The sequence below is a fragment of the Callospermophilus lateralis genome, chromosome 2, assembly GCF_048772815.1.
Source record: "Callospermophilus lateralis isolate mCalLat2 chromosome 2, mCalLat2.hap1, whole genome shotgun sequence".
NCBI classification, from domain to species: domain Eukaryota; kingdom Metazoa; phylum Chordata; class Mammalia; order Rodentia; family Sciuridae; genus Callospermophilus; species Callospermophilus lateralis.
Genome location: NC_135306.1, coordinates 189,890,096 through 189,910,302, shown reverse-complemented (window position 1 = coordinate 189,910,302; position 20,207 = coordinate 189,890,096). Strand labels below are relative to the sequence as shown.

Sequence of the window (20,207 nt, the reverse complement as noted above, 5' to 3'; positions counted from 1 at the left end):
ACTCTGTGAACTTACTAAAGAGAGCAGATGATTCTTTCAGAAAACAAAAATTTCATGAAGTACAATTTTTCAAATGTCTCAGGACACACTAAAGAATTTTATTGAGCAAATTCTGATTTGCCAAACAGAGACAGAAATATGGTCTCATTCTGGCCTAGACTACAGATCTACTACTGGAAGTTTCTAGGGTCAACTCTCCTGACTTCACTATAACCAATTAAAAGGACTAGTCATAAAAAGCACAGATACTACTGTCAGGCAATAAACTAGACCTTATCGGTGACAGTGGTGCACATTACAAACTTCAAACTCATTCCTTGCTCTAATCCATCAGAAACTTCCTGGCTTTAATAGGCTATAAATGGCAGGAGCTTTGAAGTCCCTGGGATTAGGATCAGTAATAGACAGACTGAATGAGAAACCAAATGCAGGTGGAACGTACTCTATGCATCCCGAATTAAAAACAAATCCAATTAATCAAACAGTCTGCAATCCTAGCTGCCAGCCAGCAGATTACTCGGTGGCCAAGGCGAGGGAGGGCCAGAGTGACTAAGGAGGACCCGGTGGCAGCGTGCAGTTCGAGCTCCCTTTAGGAGGTGAGTCCCAGCCTCCACGGCCTGCTTGCCTTCCCTGTGGAAGGGAGGCCATCCTCCTCAGTGGGTTTTGAAGGACAGCACGGCATCAGAGCTGAGATAAGGAAGGAGAAGACTGATGCCTCTTAAACTGAGTTTCCATGTAAACAAATCAGCTGGGATGGCCGGGGGCTGAGATCTGTTTCCCAGGGCTGGTCGCCTTTGATCCTATGGCCCCTCAGCCCTCAAACACGTGTGGCTACAGAGCATGCCAGGGCTTGGAGTTAAACAGGCCACCTTAGAAAGGAACGAGACGATGGGGAAGAGAGAAGCGGGGTCATGCTGCCTCACAGATGACACTGTTATTGGCAAAGGGAGAGATTCATTTCAAACTAACTGGCATTACTTGGTCATCCACAGTCCATTCAGCAGAGAGTTGGCCAATGCCCCAGGCAGGGCCTCCTAAATGCATCTTCCTCACTCTTCTTACCTTCTGGGGGATTTTTATTCTGATTATTCCAGACGACCAGCAGCTTGGACAGACTGGGCACCTTGGACACCTCGGTGATGACGCGAAAGAGGCTCTCGACCCGGTCGTAGGTGAGGACAATGGCGGTGAACCCCTGCGACTGTGGCGGGATCAGCGGGAGGAAGAGCGGGTTGCTCACACTGCCCCACTTCTGCAAAAGGACAGGTCAGAAGGTCAGGGAAGGCGCTGCAGCAGGAGGCAAACCCAGCCGTGCAGCTGACTGCTTTCACCACCACCATGGCAAGAGCCGCGCGGCCGTTCAGTGCCCCCCCCACCCCCGCACAGCCTGCGTGGAGTTCCCTGGATTAACCTGGGCTCTAGACCAGCGAAAAGGGAGCAGAGAAGAGACTGAGTTAGACATGACAGGTCACAACACACACCTGCCTCCTTCCGCCCCAAATCAGCAGCATGGCAGCTGATGCACACAGAGGGCTGGAGAAGGGCCCAAGGGCCAGAGGGGACCTGGGAAGGGGTGCCATGGGAGGCTCAGGAGGTAAGCTCGCCAGGTCGCCCGGTGCCTCGTGAGGTGGAGGAGTGGCAGGGTGACCTCAGGAGTGCTCAGAAACCTCTACCAGAAGCAGCTGGAGACCCAGAACCACAAGCCTGCCCTTACCAGACGCAGCCAGAGCGTCACTCTTTGCCACAGCCCAGCTATGCTCCCTGAGGAGACTGACGCTCCAGACTTGGAACACAGGCACAGCTGAGGCACACACGGGTCACAGCCCACCCGCCGAGTGGGGAGCCTGCAGCCTTCCTCCCCTTCAGTTCCCAAGCCCTGAAGCCATGCAGCCAGCCTGGCACACCGTCTGCTGGCGACACCCTCCAGCCATGGGTGGGCCACACAGAGTACTCATCTCAGCTTTTAGTGTCCCCCTCTTCATCATGAACAGATTCTAGCATCACAGATATCTCAAGAGCATCTTCGGTGGGAGTGACAGAAACCAAAGGAGCAAAGAAAAAAGGCACTCAGAGCAAACAGACCCCGAGGCAGCAGAAGGAAATTAAAATCAACTAATAGCAAGTTATATCTTTGGGGAGATAAATACTTTTTTTTAATCTAAGAATAAATTGCTATTTTTATTTAAAAGGATCTATCAAAGACGGAAAGAACTCTTGGATATGAAAAACATGATAGTTTAAAGTTTCTTTAAATGGGCAGGATTCTGAGATGAAGACAATTTACTGCATTCCAGGGACCAAGAAGATAGCTGAGGAATAGGAGAGAGCAGGGGAGAAAATCCAGGAGGTCCAGCATCCACTTAACAGGAAAAGAACACACCAGGGAGGGAGGAAACGGCTCTACCAAAGAAACGGAGTAGCATCAGTGCGCAAGACGGAAGAGGCGAGGACTTCAGATGGCGGAGAGCACAGTGGGGCCAACAAAAGGGACAGAGGCAGACACAGCACCCAGAACCATCACCACCTCAGGGCACCTCAGGGCACACACTGCTGCACAGGGAACTAAGGCGCTGCTCACGGTGCGTGGCTCTTGGTGGCAGGCATGAGTTCACTGAACAATTCTCAAACTTCTAAGTCCGAAATTTTTTCAAAATAAAATTTAAAAAGGAATGAAAGAAATCCAATCTCTCTCCTACCAATAAAACATTAAATTATCTAAACATAGCAATGTAAGCAAAAAAAAAAAAAAAAACCTTTGTACTAATACTAAACAGGAAAAGCTTATTAAAATGTTCTTATACTTTTTGACAGCTTTATTGGGATATAGTTCATGAACTATACAGTCCACCTATTTAAAGACTATAAGGGTTCTGGCCTATTGGTTTTTTGAAACCGGTAATACACACAACTTGATCTTCCATTTTAAACCTGTGTAAGCATATAACGCAATGGCACTGATCATCTCACGATCAGGTTAGCATGTTTAAAGCTCAGGACCAACTCCCTCTCCACCAGGAGAGCAGAAAGGTGCTCCCTGTCATTCTTACACTTCCCTGAAGCCTTCTACACTCTGGATTCCCAAGTCCCCTATCCATGCATCCATACCATGAACGGACACCCATCCCCAGTCTCTGACTACAGCTGCTTGCCAGACGGAGCAGTGCGGGGCAGGAGATGTACACAAGCACATGGGTTGCAAGTGGGAGGGACTACAGGAGACGAGGGGGATTCCTGGAGTCCTGATGTAATCAGCACATTAAGGCTGAAATGCCCACAGGATGCCATGATTGGCTCTCACAACCAAGAGACCCAATAGAAAGGTTATCTCCCCAGTGCAACCTTGTTCCCATGATGTTACACACTGGTAATGGCTCAGGAAGACCCTAGATTTTTGTATTTATGCCCTAGCATCTGACTACATTCCTAGGAACCCTTTTCAATTTTCTACCTGAGTCTTATTCTTCATATCTTCCCGACTTTTATGGAAACTGAATTCAGTAAGTAGCTCCACATTTAGGCTGCAATTAATTCCCAAAGGATGGTTCATGTCTACCTGCCATTACCATCCTCAACCCACCCCTGGCCTTCCTGATATGATACTCCCTGCTCTACACTTGATGGATACCATTTTAAACGGAAAAGAGACTAAAAGTATTTTTAAAGATGTGCATAAGATAACCTAATGTGTGATACTGAAACAGTCAAGATTTACTGAGCATTTACTAAGTGTGAGGCACTATGCTTGACATGCATTAGCTCAACTAAGACCCACAACAAGGCTCAAGACAGTTATGGTGGTAGCTTCCTTTTACAGGTGATGGAACTGTAGGAGTAAGAATAGTGGAGAGTAGTCAAGGCTGTGTGACCCGGAAGTCATGGAACGAGGACAACAGCCCAAGCCACCGGACTCCAAAACACCAGCTGGGTGGCCCTCCCTGCACTCCCCACCCGTACTCCTTTACCAACCTGCAGAATACAGAGATCGCGCTGCTACTGCACAGACTTCAGAAGGGGAAGTGTGGGGAACGCCAGCTCCACCTCTCCTAGCTCCTCTCTGGACAAAATTCCTGAAAATTCTGAATCCTGTTATCAAATGGACCAATAAGCAAGAACCCACCCAAATACTACTTCCCAGAGTACATAAACACTCCAAATATATGACACTCTGACAAAGTGAGCACATACATTTAGAAAGGTAAATACACCACTGATACAGAGGGAAAACTATTACAGCTCCAACAAAATGCGGTCTGTTCTAGGGGAGAAGGGAGGAGAAACCAACACACCTAAATACCATCGTGACACTCAGAGAAAAGAAAGTTCCCTGAGAGGGGCGGAATTTGGTTTCTGAAAAGGAATGCCCCAGAATAGAAACCAAGGAGTCCCTGGAAAGACGTCCCAGTTCTGCCCAGTGCCTCCAGAAGACAATGGGTCTGGTCTTGTGGTGAATCTGCCGGCTCCATTTGGGAAGTGGGTTGTTAGGGAAGGGGGAGGACAGGAAGGGATGCCGGGCAGGGAAGTGGACAGTGGCTTTTCCTGCTGTCTAACTTTTCCACACCACCCACCTGCCCCCCAGGTAGGGCTTGAGAACTGGAGAAGGCAGCACACCAGGGAGATAGCACAGGGGCACGACAGCACTGACATCCCGCCCACGATGTCCCATGAACACAGAATGACATGGACGTGCGGGGGGGGGGGGGGGGCAGCAGAGGAGCCACGGTGCAGGTATTCACTAAGAGCTGCCCAGTGCTCAGCTGGGGGACACATGGCCAGCACAAATGCAAACAGTTCCAAAGGGAGCCTTTGTGTCTGGGGCAACGTGGGAATCAGTGGTCCCAGTCAGGTTCTTCCGCTCACCAGCCATGACCCAGCGAAGTGCATGGCTCTCCTGTGCCTCAGATTTTCTGCCTATAAAACTCTACCACCACCACCATCACCTCCTAGGCGAGACGACGCAGTACACATAACACACCCCACACATACAACAGCGGAAAAACAGCAGCCAGCGCTGATCACGCGTGAGTAACCCTCTCTCCGGGCTTTGCTCTCTTCATGTCTCACCTAAGCCACCTGAGAGCCCTTGAGCACCAGAGTTCTAGAGGAAATCATTCCTCCTCGGTTGTTACTTCACATGCTTTAAAGGCCTGCTTTAGCAAGAGCCATAACACACAGTACCAAGCACAGTACCTACCGCTACTCAAAAATTTGCTGAAAAAAAATTAGTGGGTCCCAGAGGGTCCAGGTTATGTTCTGTCTGCTCCTTAAGTATATATAGGATCAGGGGCCCACACTCAAATGAGGGATGCTTTGAAATGTTTCCCAACTTGGTTCATTTTATTGCATTTACCAAGAAGCTGAAGCATAGAATTTTTTAAAAAATTATTTATTTTTAGTTGTGGTTGGACACAATTACTTTATTTATTTATTTATTTATTTATTTATTTTGAGAGAGAGAGAGAGAGAGAGAGAGAGAGAGAGAGAGAGAGGGGAGAGAGAATTTTTTTTTTTAATATTTATTTTTTAGTTTTCGGCGGACACAACATCCTTGTTTGTATATGGTGCTGAGGATCGAACCTGGGCCGCACGCATGCCAGGCGAGCGGGCTACCGCTTGAGCCACATCCCCAGTCCCATATTTTATTTATTTTTATGCAGTGCTGAGGATCAAAATGAGGGCCTCACACATGCTAGGCGAGTGTTCTACTGCTGAGCCACAACCCCAGCCCCTAAAGCATGGAATTTTATAGGGATGTTTGATGAGGGCTTTCATCTGGGCCTTTCTTTCCATTTACTCTTTTTTTTTAAGAAAGAGTGACAGAGGGGGAGAGAGAGAGAGAGAGAGAGAATTTTAATATTTATTTTTTAATTATTGGCGGACACAACATCTTTGTTTTGTATGTGGTGCTGAGGATCGAACCCGGGCCGCAGGCATGCCAGGCGAGCACGCTACCGCTTGAGCCACATCCTCAGCCCCTCCATTTACTCTTTTTGTGAAGTTACTTTTGTGAGCAGCATCAGTACCTTATCTATAAAATGGGACCACAGTACCCACATCCCTAAGTAACGATGACTAAATGAGACTACGCACCCAAACACCTAGCAAAGAGCTCAGCACAGAGGCCGTGAGTGCAGGCTGAAACCAAACCCAACCCTCTCCCTGCTCATCCCAACGTGGGCTCCTCCTGCCTGCCTGCTATTACACGGGCATCAGCACTCCCCACGTTCATTCATTTAGTTGTCTCTTCCTGACAGTAGAGTTTAAGCCTGGGATGACGTTAAAATGAAAAGAGGAACTAATTTCTTCCTCTCAAAATACTCATATTCGGGTGGGGAAGACAGACAGGTGAAAAGGCAAATCACAGTGCAGAATTCTAAGCAGAATAGCAAGGTACAGGGCATCCCCAGATGGAAGCACAGAGGCCCGTACAACCTCCAGCTATCGCGGGAGACAGGCAGCCCTGAGCGTCTGCAGGAGCTGAAGGAGCAGACGGGCCCAAGATGCTGGCGCACTGAACAGGGTGCTCAAAGAGACACGCAGGAAGCCACAGGTCCAACAGGGTCAGTCCCAACGAGCAGGGGAGCAGAGACCAGGGGACTTAGGCAGCTGAAGACATACCGTGAGGAGCCCTGTGTGGCAGAAACTTTTAAAAAGTTACACAATTAGCTTTATTCTTTCTTTTGAAACTTTTCTAAGTATTATTTTACTGATAAATTAGCACAGCTACCTTTATGTTCTAATTCAAAAGATCTTAAGTAGGAAATGCCGATCCGTGATGAGGCTTCGGTGCCAATTGCTTTTCCCCTCCTCAGACATAATCCCATTTGCCCTAGGAACTCAGTGGGGAAAGGCTGCTTTAATTGGGGTGCACGCCTTCATGGAGGCTCCACTCCACTGGGGAAGGTCAACAAACCAACCCCCAGAGAAAAATCCTACTGGAGAGGGACATTTAAAAAACGACATTTAGTCACCTCCAAAATACCCTTCAGAACTGACCCCCTGCTGGCCGGCCACAGAGAGTGTCTACAGTCTGGGACCTCTTGACCCCACTTTCTGCAGGAAACCAGGCAAATTTAAACCTCCGTAATTTACTCAAGACTCTGACTTCTGCCAGGGAAAAGGCAAACAATGCTGGCAATTAACTGATGCCTGATTAAACCTCCACTGTGGCCAGAGGGGCACGGAAACAGGCACCTGGCAACAGAGGCCTGGGAAGAGGCAAGGCCCGGCCACCGGAGCAGCATCTCGGAGTCCTGCTTCAATGCAATTTCCACACAGACTCCAGGGAGCTGCTCAAGGATGGAAGGAGAAAACTGAAGCAGTGGTTGTGTTACGTGACCGTGCGCGGGCCTCTGCCTTGCTCATCTTTGGCCCACCCTCCCACCTCCACTTCTCAGGCAGACGATGCATATTAATTATAGAAGCTCCAATAAGAAATCATGCATTGCTAAATTGCAGTCACATCAAAGTAACCCTAACAGCCTCAACAAGGATCAGGTCACAAGGCCACAGTCGGGAAGTTCTTTCCTTCACTTTCTGGAAAGCTCTGGTGCTTTCCAAACCAGCAAGAGGGAGTTGGTGGCTCAGGTTTCAGGATGTCTTGAAAGAAAGTCCTCAGGAGACTAAGCTTAGAAGTCAACCCTCAGGAGAAGAGTTTCCCCTTCAGAAAGAGACCCAAACTCTGGGCAATCAGCTGCACCTCCAGCAATCCGACCCAGAAGCAGCTCTCGGCCCCACTGCGGTCTTGTTTCACCTTCTCACAGCTGAAAGGTCCCAGCAGCCCTACATGAGCCTGACCACAGCCGTCCTGGCTACAGAAAACAGGAAGCACAGTGCACAGGAATGGCTTGTGCTGGCTTCTGAATCTCTTGCTAGAGCTAGGTGCGGACTGCAGTCACGAGTGATGACAACTACCTGTCCTGCCTAGGACAGATGCACTCAGCCAACCCCAGCCAAGCTCCAGCACAGGAGGCACCAAGTAAAACACAGGTGGTTCAGCATCTCACTACCACTGGTCACTGTTGGTGGGGGGCAGTTGGTTGTACACAGCTTCCTATGAAACTAGCAGCTTTCGGCAGACATCTGAGTCAACTCTTATTTGATTTGAATGGAGGTATTTTGCCTGAAAGAACGAGAAGTCAGAGAAGAAAGGGAGAGAGAGAGAAGGGGCCTGTTGCACAGAAGCTTTGAGCCTGGTAATGAGCAGCCTTACCTATTCCTACCTTGATAGAAAGGGCACTTTTCTTGGCTGTTTTGAAGTTACCAACCCTTACCTCAATGTGGTTTCAATTATGAATTACCAGACTAAAAGGGGAAAAAGCTTTGATTTATTCTTTTTTGCTCCAATTATGCATGATGTGTTTCCACTGAAGACTTTGAAAAGTATTTCATCATGCCTCTCATCCTGAAGTGGTCAAAGGGCAAAACCAAAAGGAGTTAACCCCTTCATTTCTCCTCTAAGTTCAAAAAGACTTCCCATCAGTGGATATACCCAAGGCCTCTGAAGCAAACAGCAACGAGGGGGTTAATCACCAGCACCGTATCACTGACGCTTAAGGGTGGTGTCCCTTGTCCAAGTGGCGAGATGATATTTATGTTAATGGCTACTGGGAGATTTGAAAGGGGCAATCAGTAATGTGGCCGGTGCTGACTTAACCATTAAGCCTCCACAGCCCCAATTACCCATGGGACTCTCTTGGGTGTGGGCTGAGTGGGGAAACCAGAGAGTCACAGACCTCAGGATGTCTTCAACAAGAATCTCTTAACTCAAGAGAAAAGATCAAGAGTGAGGTCTACCTGCTGCCTCATGTCTTTAATTCAGTTCACTCCCCAACAATAATGGTTATTCTGAAAAATAGGAATCATACTAAATCATACCAAACTCCCAGCTTACACATGAAAAAGACACATGGAAGATGAAGAAAAGCAAAGGCTAGAAGTCCTCTTAGGTTTCAGACAACCAAGAAAGACAGCAGGTCATCAACTCTCAATTTCTGCAACCTGTTTACAGTTAGCTGTTCACAAATGAGCTTTCTATAAGGTGCGGTGGACATTTGGTGCACTGGAGTGACAGGCATTGACTCTGATATGCAAAGATACTGAACCATAAAGATGGACTTTGGGGTCATCAGAGTGGGTCAAACGTCCCTACTCTCATCCCTTTTCCTTCACATGCTCTTAAGCTCCGTGTGTCCATTGTTGTGCTGCAGTTCACCATGGCCACCGGGCTGTGCCTTCACTTTGCTTATTCTGCTGAGTTTGTAGATCTTCCCGGGTCCATGGCTTGGTGTTACTAACAATTCTGAAAAATTCTCAGCTATTCTTTCAGAAATGCTTCTTCCTCTTCTTTTCCTTCTGTAACTCTGATTAGACAATGTGGGACCTTATCCCTCTGACCTCCAGGTCACTTTCCTTCTCCACATTTTCCATCTATTCTTTCTTTGTTCTAATAACTGAATCGGATATCTAACAATTGGAAGTCCTTCCAGCCTGTGTCTCCAGTGGTTCTCACGTAGGGTGTGGCCTTATTTCTTCCTGGCTTTGTGGTTTTGACATGGGCTACTTGTTTTCTCTGGACCCTCATGGACTGAAAGTGGGTTCCTCAAGGCAGGGTCTGTGTCTGCTTCTGCCAGTTCCCAGCAACACAGGGCCTGCCTCCACCAAACTCCCTGCTGAGACCACATCTGTGGTGTGAACTGGCGACCACGGTTGGCTGGGGCTGCAGTTCTCCAGACAGGTGCGCTTTATCCTCTCACTGAAGGCACAGACCTTCTGAGTCCTGGCTTTGTTCAGGAAGCTCTTGTGAGACTTCCCAGCCTGGGCAGGTCCCAAGTGACCAATCCCACTCCCCATCTCCAACCTGACCCAGCGACGGGGCAAAGCCGCACATCACCCAGAGCTGCAAAGATTTCCATAGTGAAAGTGGCTGTGTCTCCCGCTCCCCGGGATGGCCAGCCTCACCTTGTTTCAGGGGCCAGCACACAGCTCACTCTCAAGCCAGGTCACAACAGGGAAAGCCACCTCACAGCACTTCCTTCAGCAACTCAGCTGTCCACCTGGGAGGGCCACTTAGTCTATCTAGCGCATCATAAAGCCTGGTCAGAAGTCTTCCTGTATTTACTCGGTAAATCCAATTATGTGCCACTGTCTTTCCTATTTAATTTGGGAGCCAAGTTTATACATACGATAAACACAACTGTTATGGAAATTCAGGAGTACATTATAATAGATGAAACGATGGGCAGAGAATGTGCACATCAGATAAGCTGCCACACTCCTTCAGACCTCCATTTCCTAACCGAAAAAATGAGGGGATAAGGTGGGTCTTGAAATAAATATGGATCACTTCCTTAATCTATAAGCATGGGGTTCACAGAATGCTGCTGTTGGGGCCACGAGGATCAGACAACAGAAAAGGTGTAAGAGCGCCGATCTGGGTACAAACAACACCCTGCTGCAAATCTCAAAATCTTCCTCTCCAGGAGCCCATCCAATTCTAAGTTTACGTTTCCATATGACTAAGCAATCCTAGTTAGCCCTCTGTATCAGAGGGTTCTGCATCCAAAGATTCAACCAACTAGGGTTTAAAAATATTTTTAAAAATTGCATCTGTATGAACACATACAGACATTTTTTCCTTGCCATCATTTCCTAAACAATCCCAGTATAACAACCATTCACACAGTGCTAGGTGGGATGAGGGTTAGGAGTAATCTAGAGGTGATTTAAAGTACATGGAGTGTACGCACAGGTTATGTGCAAACACCATGCCATTTTATAAAAGGAACCTGAGTGTAAGTGGGTGTTAGTATACATGAGGGTCCCGGGTCCAACCTCACATACACACCAAAGGACCGGTGTATTAGTGGCCTTATCATTCACAAGACTTTACTTTTTAAGATTCTTCCCCATAGACTATATTATTAATTTTTCATAAGAGTTCTATGAAATAAACATTAATCCCATTTTATAGGCAAGGATAATGGATTTCATAAAGATAAAAAAACCTGCACCTTCAAAGGGCTATGGCTGTGGCTCAGTGGTGGAGCGCTCACCTAGCACGTGTAAGGACCTGGGTTCGATCCTCAGCCCCACATAAAAATAAATAAAGTAAAGGTATTGTATCCAACTACAACTAAAAAATAAATATTGGGGGAAAAAAAACCTCACAAGGTCAAACTAATAAATGCTTTTGAACTCAGGTTTTATTCTAAAATGTCCTACTCAGTGCCCTTGACCCCAGTCGGTCATTGGTCACCAACTGTTATGCTATTCTACTGGGGCTACTATCGTCAGCCCTAAACCCAGCACGACAGATGGGCAAACTGTTGCACTAAGAGTCAGTGAGAGACCTCGAGTCACTCAGATCATCGCCAGGAAAGAGGGGCCTAAAACCTGCAGTTCAGAAGTGTCTGGGCTGTAGTCAGCTTGCTGCAGGCTCCAGGTTAAACCCATCTGAGTGCCTCCCGAAAATTCCTGTTATTATGCAAGTTTTAGCTACTTCAATTTTTTCTTTATATAGCACTGAAATTCGCATTTGGCTAAATGCCCACCCTTCTTCTCTAATGCCAAACTGCTGTCAAGAAGAGCAGGAAGGGTGGCCGCTGATTGCTTTTCAGGTAGTAGAGGAAAAAGTTGACATTTCATCCTCCTCTTGCTTGGAAAGGAAGCCAGACATTTATAAGAGCCTCATCTGGCTATGGCCTCCATCAGTGGGATGGACAGAAGCCAGTTAAATGGCTCAACATAAGCCATATTAAAAGAATTTGAAATGAAGAAAGAGAGAGCTCCATATGTTGATCCTTTTAATAATTCATGAGTTATATCAGTCTGCAAGTAATAAATTTCACTAAATATATCTATGGTATGATTACTTAAGATATTGGCTAAGATGCCACACCATTGATTTTATTGGTTTACAATTTGATATATTAAAAATAATGGTTCAGCTGTTTGACAGTGCAAAAGATTTGGATTATTTTTAGAATACGGTCTTCAAACAGGCAGCCATTTCCCTTGATCTGTTACTTCATAAGTATACTGAAAACATCTGAAAGAAATGTCTCAACAAAAAATCTGGTAACTTGTTTGAGTCAAACAAACAAGGCTGATCTATAATCCAGAACCAAAGTGTCCAAGAGTATTAACGACGGCTTACACTGCTACTTTACACGAGAGGTAAACAGATTCACACTTTCACCTGACCACCCCATGATTTGAAAACACACAGTTTGAAAGAGGAGCTCATTCTCGGGAGAGGGTGTAAAAATGTATGTTGGCAGCTGGTTGGCTTCTCGGGCTTGGTAAACAGGAACTCTTGGGAATGATTGAATTACAGCCTAGGACGCCCACACTCAAAACACCAACACAGCCATGACCAAGAAAATCAACGTATTTGTTCAGTGTTCAGCTGATAAGGGCACAGGCACCATCATTAAAGCTACAGAGTAGGAAGGAGGATCCCCATGATGTGGTCGTTTCTTAATCTCAATTTCCCTGGAATTCTAACAAGACCTCCTGTTTTGTCTGCCATGGTCACCCTGCTTCTCTCTGAAAAGCAGGCCTGACCCTCAGGGCCAAAGGATAGGCAAGGACACCACTACCGACCAGCATTAAAAAGTTCTAGAAGATAATTCTAGAACACACAGAAATGCAGGATGGAGTATAAATAAAATCCTTTTGAATATATGGCCGAGGCCATGAAAAAAGGTGAGGCCATGAAAAAAGGTAAGCCCCTGGGACCAAAACCGAAGAGAAAACTAGATGAGCTGACCGGTAGGACTGGTGGGCTGGAGGCATGGGGTGGGGGGTGCGTGGCTGCTGGGCCTGATGATGCTGGCAGGGCAGACAGGGCTTTGAGCCCTAGAAGAGCAAGGTGAGACTTACACATAAGCTAGAACTTTTTTTTCTTTTTAATACTGGGGATTGAACCCGGGGGGTGGATGGGGGTTTTACCACTAAGTCCCCAGTACTTTTATTACTTTTTTTTTTGAGACAAGGTCTTATCAAGTTATTTAGGGTACTGTTAAGTTGCTGAGGCTGGCCTTGAACTTGTGATCCTCCTGCCTCAGCCTCCTGAGTTGCTGAGATTATAGGTATACACCATTGTGCCCAACCATAAATTAGACCTCTTGAAGACCTGCGCCATCAGAGGCTGGCCTGAAACTAGTATGTGGAAGCAGCATAACTCACTTTCCTTTCTGAACCTGAGCTTGGGGTACTGATGGGGCTGGAAGGTTCCTCTTAGTAACTTTAACAGAAGTTAGTTTTCATACATGTCTGGGCTTTAATGAACTCTGTGTAGAATGAAAATACCAACTGAGAAATTAATGGTGGAAAGTGATTTATCTCTGTGGTACCTCTGGAATGCCTAGAAGAAGCAAAAAAAAAAAAAAAGAGTGAACAAATAATTCCCCTGGGAAATATCCCTTTACCCCAGGCTGTAAAGATCTCCACAGAACCTCAGGGAAGATGAACTCACGTTCTCAAATCATAAAACCTATCGAGAAACAACACAGCGAAAGCAACAGGCAGAAGATGAATGACAAGATGAGATCTGACACGGAACTCAGAAAATAATCAGAGAATATAAAGTAAATGTCCCAAATGATTAAAAATATAAAGAAGGAATCAAAAACATAAGGAGGGAAAAAGACAGTAGGAATAAAGGCCAGGGAGACAGATTTGTAGAACCAGACAAACTTTACAAACTCTGAAATTTAAATCACTACAGATGGGTAAAAACATGTTAGTCACAGCTGAAGGAAAGAGGAAAATGGATGTGAAAAATATCATCCAGCAGTAGAGGGAAAAGAAAACGAAGAAAATCCAAGAAACAGCAAAGTGAAGCTGACAAAACAAAAGGCCAGGAGACAACGGGAGAATCTAACACAAATTCAATAGGATTCCAGAGAAGAGAGGAGTGAGAATCAGACACGAATATTCACAGAGGAAATGAGAATTTTCCCAAACGAATTAAAGGTAAAATCCTCAGGTTAAAGAAGAAACATCACTCCAAAGTGGACGGAACATAAGAAGAAAATCACTAACTGGCAGCCACTGTAACAATTCAGGCAAGAGTCTTCAAGAAATGCTAAAGTCAGGGGATGAAGGTCTGAAGAGGAACAGATTATTGGCACAATCTCAAACTCCTTCCTCACGAGATACCTGAAGATAGGGAATGGCACATGGACATTGCAGAAACCCAGAAGAAACTTGTGACTCAAGTTATCATTATCAGCATTGGAACAAATTCACATCACCACCCTCCTAAATGATACCCCAAGAATTCATTACTTTTTTGATACTCCTGCCCACAATGTATAATTTGAATCAAATTGGGCAAAAGCATCAGATAAATTCAAATTGAGGGACATTTTGCAAAATAACTAACATGTTCTTTTTTAAAAATGTCAATATCATGCAAGGCAAAGAAAGTCTGAGAAACTGTTCTACAGAAGGCTGAAAATACAATTTAATGTAATGCATGGGCTAAGATTTTCTTTTGCTATAATGAACATCACTAGGCTAACTGACAAAATCTAAATAATGTCTATAGTTAAATAATAATACTATGTGTCAATGTTTACCTCTTTATTTTTTTTACCTCCCCCTACCACCGCTGCACTACTGGGGGTTGAACCCAGGGCTTCCTCTCACATGCTAGGCAAGCACTCTACCACTGAGCTACAACTCAATACTACTTCCTGATGCTTTTGATAACTGTATCGTACTTCTGTATTGAGAACGTTTTAGGTGTGACAGTGCATTACCTCTGCAACTTCTAAAATGTTCAGAAACACACACATAAGAAAAAGGATAAAGCAACTGTGATGAATTATTAACAATGGAGGAATCTGGATGAGGGGTGTACAGAAACACTCCATACCATTTTTGAACTTTAATTCTGAACTATGTAAAAATAAAGAATTAAAATTAAAAACACAGGGCTGGGATAGAGCATTTATTTGCCATGCGAAGGCCCTAGGTTCAATCACCAGGACACCAAAAACAAAAAACAAACAAACAAACAAACAAAAACAGATTTTCAGTTGGACATGATAGCACATGCACATAGTTCCCGCACTCAGGAGGTTGAAGCAGGAGAATCAATTGAGCCCAGGAGTTTGAGATTCAGGTAGGCAACATAGCAAGACCCTGTCTTAAATAAATAAAAGGGAAACTTTGTTTAAACAAGTGAAATACAGACAGAAAAACAATAAACTACATAGCAAAGCAAATACAAATAAATAGAGTAAGCAAGTCAGCTAAACCTTTCAAGGATAATAACAAGACTCAGGAATTGGAGGTACAGTTGGCCCCAAGACTCTTTAAACTCGACATGCACTGACAGGCCGACTCTTGACCCAACCTTTGCAGAAGAAGAGAGGTTTATACTCTGGGGAAATAACTTAGAGAAATTCCAGACTCCCAGACTCCAGGCATGCAAGGCTGGGTGAGGCATCACACCGAACAGTCGATGAAGAATCTGTGAAATGAAAGATGAGAACTGTCTCTTTCCTCATCCAGCTCCCTAGATCCTTGTAGTCCAGACTTAGCCATCCTCCCCCTCCCAAGGGCAGAAAGATGATTCTCTGGATCAAGGAATTTGTCCAAAAGAAACAACCTAAAAACACCAACATTTGGACAAACAACCAGTCCCCAACTTCCCAGCCTAAGTAAAGGCCATCCGTCGGGAAGACTAGCCCAGCACTGAACTCCCTACAGGCCCTCAGAGCCTGCTTTCAAATAAGAAGAGCTCCAGCAATCACCAGGTATCTGAAGGAAGCTTCCAGTAAAAAAGTAACAACCAAAATATTGGAAAGGGAATTAAAGGGAACAACAAAAGGAGCTCAAGAAAAATAAAAACAATACCACAATAATATCTAAAGAGAGAGAAAATACTGCCTCCTTAAAACAAGAATAGAAGCTATAAAGAGATTAACTAGAAATTTCAAAAACCCTCTTACGTGTTACAAGTGAACAAAATTTCAAGAAAGGTTAAAAGACAACACCAAGGGAAAAAAAGGTCTGGAAAATTAGAACAAAAAAAATAAGAGATAATAAGACAAGAAAAATAAGGATCAATCTAGTACATGCATCATCTGTGTAACAGCAGAAGAAAATAAAGAAATAAAAGAAGAAAATTTCTTGGAAGTGAAAGACATGAATTTACATTTTATAAAGGCCTACATTAGTACTCTTAGCAAAAACTACTCACCCCAGGGCATATATCATCATAAAATTTCAGAACACAATTTGCCAAGAGGAAAATAAGGTCATATATAAGACCAGGAATCAGAACTGACATTCCATGTCTCAATAATAAAATGGAAAGGTTAAGAAGACATTAAGCTGGGCACGGTGGTTCATGCCTGTAATCCCAGCAGTTCGGAGGCTGAAGCAGGAGGATTATGAGTTTAAAGCCAGCCTCAGCAAAAGAGAGGTGCTAAACAACTCAGTGAGATCTTGTCTCTAAATAAAATACAAAATAGGGATGTGGGTGTGGCTCAGTGGTTAAGTGCGCCTGAGTTCAAAGCCTGGTACCCACCGCCCCCTCACCCCCAAAAAGACATTACAGAAATATTTCTAAAACTGTGAATTAAATCTACCTAAACCAGAATTCTACACTAGTCAACCTATTAATCAAATATAAAACAGAATAAAAACATTTTCAGACATGTAAGGACACAGAAAATTTATCTCCCATAGTCCCTTTCTTGGGAAACTACTGGAAAAAAATCAGCCAAAAAAAGTTGTTGGAATTTGGAAACAAGGAATTTAATAAAGCAGAGAGAAACAAGGGGTCCCTGGAATCTGGGCCAACTGAGGGTCAGGATGAACACTGTGCAAGAGACCTGGAGAGTGACCAGCCCAAACGGTGCAGGAGACCCAGAGGACCAGAGGAGAGATGGTTCCAGGAAGAAAGGCAGAGGGCTGGGCAGGGGAGAAGGAAGGGAAGGGAAAGGAAAGAAGAAACCTGTGATTTATTTGTGCTGGATCATTTTTCTATTTTATCTGAGCATTTAGCAAAAATTAATTAGTGAAAGAACCATAGAAAAGAAAAAAGGCAACTATTAAATCCCTGGAAATAAAACATCATACAAGAAAGGACACTAGACCCAGGAATAAATGTATTAACAACCAACTAATTTCTTGACAAAGGTACTAAAAACATACAGCAAGGAAAAGATAACCTCTTCAACAAACGGTCGGTGCTGGGAAAACTGGATATCCACATGTGGGAAGGTTAGAATTAGACTCCCTATCTTTTACTCTGTACAAAAATCAACTCAAAATAGATCAAAGACCTCAATGTAAAACCTGAACATTTGAAACCCCTAGAAGAAAACACAGGGGAAACACGTCAAGATAATGGAGACGATGACTTCCAGAATAGGACAATCAGCTCAGGAAACAGAAACAAGAATTGACAGATGGGATTACATCAAATTAAAAAGCTTCTGCACAGCAAAGGAAACAATCAATAGGGAAGAGACGACCTACAGCAAAACAGCAAGTGATCTAATCAAAAATGGGCAAATGGCCCGAACAGGCACTTCTGAAAAGAAGTACAAATGGCCAATAAATATATGAAAAAATGTTCAACATCTCCAGCCACCCGGGATATGAAAACAAAAATCACACTGAGTATCACCTCACCCCAGTCAGAATGGTTATCATCAACAACAAAAGTAACAAATGCTGGGAGGATGTGGAGAAAAAGGAATCCTTACATAGTGCTGGTGGAACTGTAAATGGCAAATTCCCACCAGCCACCATGGAACGCTGAATGGAGGTCAAACAAACAAACAAAACCACACACCCAACTCACATATGATTCAGCTACATCACTCCTGGTGATGAAATCAGCATATAAGAGAGATACCCGAATACCCATGTTTATGGCAGCACCATTCACAATGGCCAAGAAATGGAATCATCCAAGGTCCCATCAACCGATGAGTGGACAAAGAAAGCTGGTGTGTCTGTGTGTGTCTACGTGTGTGTACACATACACAATAAAGTATTATTCAGCAGTAAATAAGAGTGAAATTATGTCATTTACAGGAAAATGGATGGAAATGGAGTTTCATGTTAAATGAAATAAGCTGGATATAGAAAGTCAAATATCACACTTTCTCTCACATGTGGAAACAACAACAACAGGTGACCCAAAAACAGAAGAAAGACCATTAAGAAAGGGGAAGGGGAGGGGAGACAGAGAAGGGCCAGAGAGAAGAGGAGGGAGGGGGTCAGGACCAAAACACAACATATACATGTATGGAAATGTCATAATGAAGTCCATTGATCTGCATAATTAATATGCTTTAATAATCATAAAAATTTCTTTTTGATCTGGAGCAAAAAAATGAAAGGAAATTTAATCATTAGGACTTGGTTTAGTTGAAAATAATATTTATATAGTCCTAATAATGCACACAATATGTATACTGAAAAATGATGATACAGCCAACAGCAAGATGGGAGGAGAGCATTGTGCAGGTGAAGGGGAGAGAACAGGAAAAGCTGCTCACTTGGAAGGAGCCAGGCGACACTCAGTAAAAAGTGAAAAGACTGCACTGTACATATTCTGTGGGGAAATGGAAAAATCAATAGCAGAAAGCTGAGTTAAAAGCACCTGCCCCTGGGAACAGACCCTAATTTTTATTCTATACTTTGACTGTTTGAATACATGTGTTAAGCCATACTAATTTTTAAAACATAAAAGCAATATTGCTGAGAAAAAAGGGGGAAGCCAAAAAAGCCAAGAATCATCAACCTCTAATAAAAACAATGTGAAAATTTTTCTCATCTATAGCTATAATGACCCATTTTTTGGAAAATCACACTCAAATATTACTGATCTAGAGACATGTAAAAGGATAGAATATTAGGACTGGAGATTCATTTCCTCGAGGCAGGCTAAAAGAAATAAAAACAGGTATGAAGGAGACGCAGCAAGGCCGAGGTGACTGCACCTTCACTCCAGGGGCTTCAGGCCAGCTCCTTGGGCCTCTCCCCCCCGCCAGTTAGTTCTCTGCCAGGCCTGGGGCTCCCTCATCCTGGGAATCTGCAAATCTTCATCCACAATCTCAATGTTACTGGAAATTCACCCACTTAGGAAAATTGGCCCCTGATGTACACATTTTTAGACTAGATTGAACCCAGGGAAATTTGAAACCCATCCTAATGGGTACTTACCCAATGTGACATATCGATAGACAACGGAGACGACATCACCCCAAGGATCCTGAGGTGGCCAGACACCACCAACTGTCTTGTGACCAATGTCATCCCCACACACCTTACCATACCCACCCCTCAACAAGTTTCCTTTAAAAGTCCCCAATCCCAAAAGCACATCTCCCTCTTAAGACAGCCTGTGCTCCCCCTCGAGTGTGTATTCCTTGCTTCCCAAATAAATCCCTGTGGCTCAGTATCTGATGCCTGCTTACATTCCTTCCATCACCTCTGGCCCTGGGCTGAGATCCTCTCCTCTCCAGGCATTCTAAGGTTAGAACACTTAACCACTGTGTTTTCTTGGTGGCTTGTGTGTAAATCACCTAAGCAGACCTCAAGGGAGAACCACAGTGGCTCCTAAAACCATAGGAAGGGAACGGATGTGCTAATAAGTGAGAGCTGGTGCACGAAGGACGCCTATGCCAAAACTGTGAGTGTGTTCTCGATGACCCTGCTGGGAGACCAAGCTCCCACATGCTCTAAGAACTACTCCACCTGCTGCCTATCCACAAGCCATGGGGTGTCAGGAAGCAGGGGTTTGACCCAGGAAAGCCAGAGCCGCAAAAATGGACTACAAGTAAACAATGGAGACAGGACCACATCCAAGGACAGGAGGTGTGACAACTCATCCAGCATCACTGCTGGGTGGCCGTACAGATACAAATACCCTAACCAGGCATATTAGCCTGTCTCTACTGGGAAGGGCCTAGAAACTCGTACAAAGGATTTGACTGACAGGATCATCATAGCAACATCCCCAAGTTTGTCCTTTCATATTCCTTATACATGCTCCACCCAGACCTGGCTTGTGACCCAGTTTTTTCCATTTTGTATCTGACCAGAATCAGCCAACGCTCCCACTATAGACCCAGCTCAGCTTTCCTTATTCCCTGACTGCTGATCACCCATGGCTGTCTAGCTTGTTTCCACAGGAGTAAATGGCCCTCATGGAAGGGTCTAGAATTTAG

At 44.7% G+C, this 20,207-nt stretch overlaps 1 protein-coding gene across 1 annotated transcript in view; it reads right to left on the bottom strand.

The window, feature by feature from the left end:
* Ext2 (exostosin glycosyltransferase 2) overlaps window positions 1–20,207 on the bottom strand; it is a 143,260-nt gene that overhangs the window by 43,770 nt on the left and 79,283 nt on the right. The window contains exon 9 of the mRNA XM_076847075.1: window positions 1,063–1,252. Within this exon, the coding sequence (XP_076703190.1) occupies window positions 1,063–1,252 (190 nt within the window). The remainder of the gene's footprint in view (window positions 1–1,062; window positions 1,253–20,207) is intronic.